A 4,592-nucleotide genomic window follows, 5' to 3' on the forward strand; every position below is an offset into this window, starting at 1 on the left:
CAGCAGGTGGAGGGAGGTCATCCTGCCCCTCTGCTCTGCCCTGGGGAGGCCCCAGCTGCAGCACTGGGACCAGTTCTGGGCTCCCCAGTTCCAGAAGGACAGGGAACTGCTGGAGAGGGGCCAGCAGAGGCTACAAAGATGATGAGGGGCCTGGAGCATCTCTCTGCTGAGGAGAGGCTGAGGGACTTGGGTCTTTTTAGTCTGGAGAAGAGAAGGCTGAGGGGGAATCTGATCAACACCTATAAATACTGAAAGGGTGGGTGTCAGGAGGATGGGGCCAGGCTTTTTCCAGGGGTGCCCTGTGATAGGACAAGAGGAAATGGGCACAAACTTGAATATAAGGAGTTCCACCTAAACTTGAGGAGGAACTTCTTTGCTGTGAGGGTGGCAGAGCCCTGGCAGAGGCTGCCCAGAGAGGTGGTGGGGTCTCCTTCTCTGGAGACATTCAAACCCCACCTGGACACGTTCCTGTGGGACCTGCTCTGGGTGGCCCTGCTGTGGCAGGGGGTTGGAGGAGCTGATCTCCAGAGGTCCCTTCCAACCCCGTGTCATTCTACGATTCTATGATCTCTGCTTTTTCCCCCCACCCCAACTAGAACACCAGGAATGGCAGCTCTCGGGTGGCCGGGACGGCTGTGCGGGTCGGGTGGAGGTCTTTTTCCGCGGCACGTGGAGCACGGTGTGCGACAGCACGTGGTACGAGATGGAGGCCAAGGTGCTGTGCCACAGCCTGGGCTGCGGCCCGCCCCTCCGGCGACTCTTCTTCCCCCACACCTTGCCCAGTAGGATGGTCTACGAGTGCCAGAACCTCCAGCCCTCGCTGGCCCACTGCTGGTGGGCTTACAATAAATCAGCTCCTTGCCACCAGTCCCAGGCGGTCGGCGTGGTCTGCAACGGTATGGGAGACACCCCCTTGGTTTTTTGGGGGGCAGATGAGCTGCAACCTGCTTTCTTCTGTCCCCCACCACCCCTTCTCCATCCCTGTCCCTCCCCTCCTGCTCACAGGCTCCCAGGGCTTGCAGACACCCACCCCGGTGGCCACAGTGACACCGAGCAACGTCACCCTCCTGAGAGGTGAGTGTCCTACAGAGCTTCAGCCGTGAGCTGGGTCTTGGGACAAGGGGGTGGTGGAGGGTGCGGGGAGCATCCAGCTCACCCCCTTTCACCTGGAGGAAGGCCGTCCCGGGTGTCACAAGCTGTGTCCATTCTCTGTCTCAGCCGAGGAGGGGTCCCTGGCAGCGGGGGGACAGTCCCCCCTCTACATGCCCCTCTTCATCCTCTGCCTGGTGCTGATGGTGCTCCTCCTCCTCACTGTCCTGGCCTTCACCACCGCCCTGCTGAGGGTGAGGAAGATGAGCGGTAAGGAAGCTTCCCCTCACCCCCCATCGGGGGGGAATGGGGGGCTCTGACCATGGAGGGGGTGACACTGGTGGCCCAGCCGGGGCCACCCCACTCCCTGGGCTGCAGGAATGGGGGGCAACTGTGCCACGGAGCAGTTGTGAGGGTGTCACCCCTTGTCCCCACAGCCCACGCCGTGTCCTCCCCCGGGCTGGCTGGGCCGGTCCTGGTGACCCACAGCATCCAGAGCCCTGACGTGCCCTCCGGGACCTCCAACGACTACAGGGAGATGCCCACCAGCCTTCCCAAAGGACCAGGTAGGTCTTGGTGGGTCAGAGGGGAGCAGGATGTTGTGGGGCAGGGGGTCCTGGTTGGCCATGGCTGCCCTGTCTCCCCTCTTATCCCCCCCAGACCCACCGGTCACGGACCTTCCCAGCGCCAAGGACTCCGACTCCGACTACGAACACTACGATTTCAGCAGCAAGCCACCCGTGGCCCTCTCCACCTTCTATAGTCAGCATCCCACCTGCCCTGGGGATCCCTGGGACCCCCATCACCCTCTCCTGGGGTGTCCCGGGGCGCCCTGGCTGATGTCCCTCCTCCTTGCCCACCCCACAGATTCCCTGCGCCAACATCCCGGGGACCAGTCGCTCCCGTTGATGCCCAACCAGGATGGGATGGAGCCGTTCCCTACAAGGGGTATGACACCAGGGGTGGCCATCCCTCTGTCCTGTACCACTGGTGGGCCAGGGGGTCACCCTTGCAGCCCTGGGGGGGCTAATGTTAGCCCTCTGCCCCACAGTGCCAGCCAGGCTGGGCCCCCCATCCCGCAGCAGGGCGAGCAGCTCTTCCAGCTCCTCCTCTTCCTCCGCTGAGCCCTACTGCAACCACAGCGCGGCCCCCCCTCACGCCTGGGTCTGCCCCCAGCCCCCCGAGGATGGCACCCACCCGCACGCAGCACCCATCACCCACGGCTACGACAACTATCCTGGCACAGGTGGGCATCACTGGTGGGCTCTGTGGTACCAGGGACTGGGGCAGGGATGGAGAGACCCCAAGGATGGAAGAAGGGATGGAGAGAGAGACCCCAGAGATGGAGAGACCCCAAGGATGAGGACAGGGATGGAGAGACCCCAAGGATGGGGACAGGGATGGAGAGACCCCAAGGATGGAAGTAGGGATGGAGAGACCCCAAGGATGGGGACAGGGATGGAGAGACCCCAAGGATGGAAGTAGGGATGGAGAGACCCCAAGGATGGGAGCAAGGGATGGAGAAACCCCAAGGACAGTAACAGGGATGGGGACAGCCCTGGAGACAGGAAGGGGGTGAGGGGACCCCAAAAATGGGAGCAGGGAATAGCAGGGACAGCCCTGGGGAGGAGAGCAGGGATGGAGAAACCCTGGGGATGAGAGCGGGGATGGGGACAACCCCAGGGAGGGAATGGGAGCGGGGGGACCCCAGGGGCTGGGTGCAGGGATGGAAGATGCCATTGAGAGTCCTCTTCTCCCCCAGCAGAGCCATGCCTGCCCGCCCCAGTGCTGTCCCACCCCTGGACACCCGTGTCTCCAGCAGAGCCCCATCCCGCTGACAGCTCCAGCACCTCCTCGGGGGAGTGGTACGAGAACGTGCAGGACAAGGAGCCACCCGGGGACCCCTCCTCACACCCCGGTGAGGACCCTTCATGGGCAGGGCAGGATCAGGGTGGCACAGGGAGGGGGGTGCATCAGGGCTCCTCTGCCTCCACAACATCCTCCTCCCCATCCCTGCCCACCTCCCTGATGGGGTCTCTCCCTTCCAGGCTGGCCAGGTCCCTCCTGTCCCTTGGGGGGACACGCACAGGAGCCCGACTCCTCCGACGGCAGCGATTACGATGACATCCAGGGCTCTGCCTACTGAGGCTGCCCCATGGACCACAGGGACGTGGCCAAGGGGGGGGACATGGCACTGCCAACATCTCTGGACTTTCCCAGCCACCTCCTCCGTGCCGGGGTGGGGGGACGTGTCCCGGTGTCACCCGGGGGGACACTCTGCACAGATGAGCACTGCCAGGCTACGTGCTGTGATTAAAAGCTTTTCCCAGTGGGTCACCATCTCCTTCGGCCATCGGGGGGGTGGCAGGTCACCAGCCCCACCAAGGAGGCTGGGCCACCAAACCCTCCCACGGGGCAACAAGGGATAAGTGGCACAAAGATGTCCCTTCTGCCACCCCTTGCCTGGTTGGTGGTGGGGACCAGCGTCGCCTGCAGGACCTGGCTACCAGGTGATGTCCCCCCCCTGCCCACAGAGCTGTCCCCCAAGGACCCCCTGTCCCCCCAGCCCCCAGTAGCAGATATTGGGGGGGAAGCAGGGTCTGATCCAGCCCCACAGCACCGGAGATCCCCATGGCTGGGGGTGGCAATCGGTCCCTGGGGGTGGCAATCAATCCCTGGGGGGGGCCCTGCAGGGAGGCGGGTGGTGGGGACATGGGGTGACAGTGTCCCACAGCCAGAGGCCCCCCCAAGCTTTCCCACATCCCCCTGAACCACTCCCCATCCTGGGGACACACCGGTGACCGTGCCCATAAACTCATAAACCCATAAACGAGCAGGGGGGGCTCCAGGGATGCTGGCAGAGAAGGCACTGGAGTCCCATCCCAACCACACTGGATGGTGCTGGGGGGGGGTCCCGGACCCTTCTTGCCCCAGCCTGGGTCTGGGGGGGCTCCTGGACCCTTCTCACCCCAGCCTGGGTCTTGGGGGGGCCCCAGACCCTTCTCACCCCAGCCTGGGACTGGGAAACAGATAGCAAGCAGGAACAAAAAGGGGGACAAAAATGGGACAATAATAGCCAGCTTTCAACCCAGGGGTGGGGGGGCTTGTCCCCCTCACCCAGAGCTCAGGAGGTGGGACACAGCCCCCCCAAGGGAGGAATAACCCCCTCCAACATCCCCTGTGCTGGGGTACCCCACGGTCCTCCAGAGCAAAGCAGCGTCCCCCCCCCCGGGACAGGGACACTGGTGGGATGGGGGGGTTCACCAGCCAAGCCACACACAGCACCCCCTTGGGGCTGGGACCCCCTCCCCATCCTGTCCCGGGGTGGGGGGGCTTCCCTGGCTCTTTGCAACAAACCCCATGGCACGTCTCTTACCCCAACGCCCGCCGGCGGGTTTCCATCTCGGGGCACGATGAGGTGGAGCCACGGCAGAGGTTGGGGTTCAGACCCACCCCCGTGGAAAATTTGCCCCCAAATCCCTCCTCCTCCACCCCCAGATCGG

The 4,592-nt window shown here is 64.0% G+C and overlaps 1 protein-coding gene across 1 annotated transcript; it reads left to right on the top strand.

The window, feature by feature from the left end:
* Positions 1 to 617: 617 nt before the first annotated feature.
* On the top strand, positions 618 to 3,374 carry LOC106891989 (T-cell differentiation antigen CD6-like). The gene is made up of 9 exons (XM_014948839.1): positions 618 to 896; positions 1,006 to 1,074; positions 1,219 to 1,359; positions 1,527 to 1,655; positions 1,750 to 1,851; positions 1,957 to 2,037; positions 2,141 to 2,335; positions 2,855 to 3,007; positions 3,138 to 3,374. Exons 1-9 carry the CDS (start codon positions 704 to 706, stop codon positions 3,233 to 3,235), a joined length of 1,161 nt encoding a protein of 386 aa, XP_014804325.1. The 5' UTR covers positions 618 to 703; the 3' UTR covers positions 3,236 to 3,374.
* Positions 3,375 to 4,592: the final 1,218 nt, after the last annotated feature.

Source organism: Calidris pugnax, unplaced genomic scaffold, assembly GCF_001431845.1.
Source record: "Calidris pugnax isolate Ruff unplaced genomic scaffold, ASM143184v1 scaffold107, whole genome shotgun sequence".
Lineage (NCBI taxonomy): Eukaryota > Metazoa > Chordata > Aves > Charadriiformes > Scolopacidae > Calidris > Calidris pugnax.

Coding starts and splice junctions, on each gene's coding strand:
- LOC106891989 (XM_014948839.1), top strand. CDS start 704: ATGGAGGCCAAGGTGCTGTGCCACAGCCTGGGCTGCGGCCCGCCCCTC. Junction 1,360..1,526: donor GAGGGTGAGGAAGATGAGCG/GTAAGGAAGCTT, acceptor TTGTCCCCACAG/CCCACGCCGTGTCCTCCCCC. Junction 1,852..1,956: donor GGCCCTCTCCACCTTCTATA/GTCAGCATCCCA, acceptor CCCACCCCACAG/ATTCCCTGCGCCAACATCCC.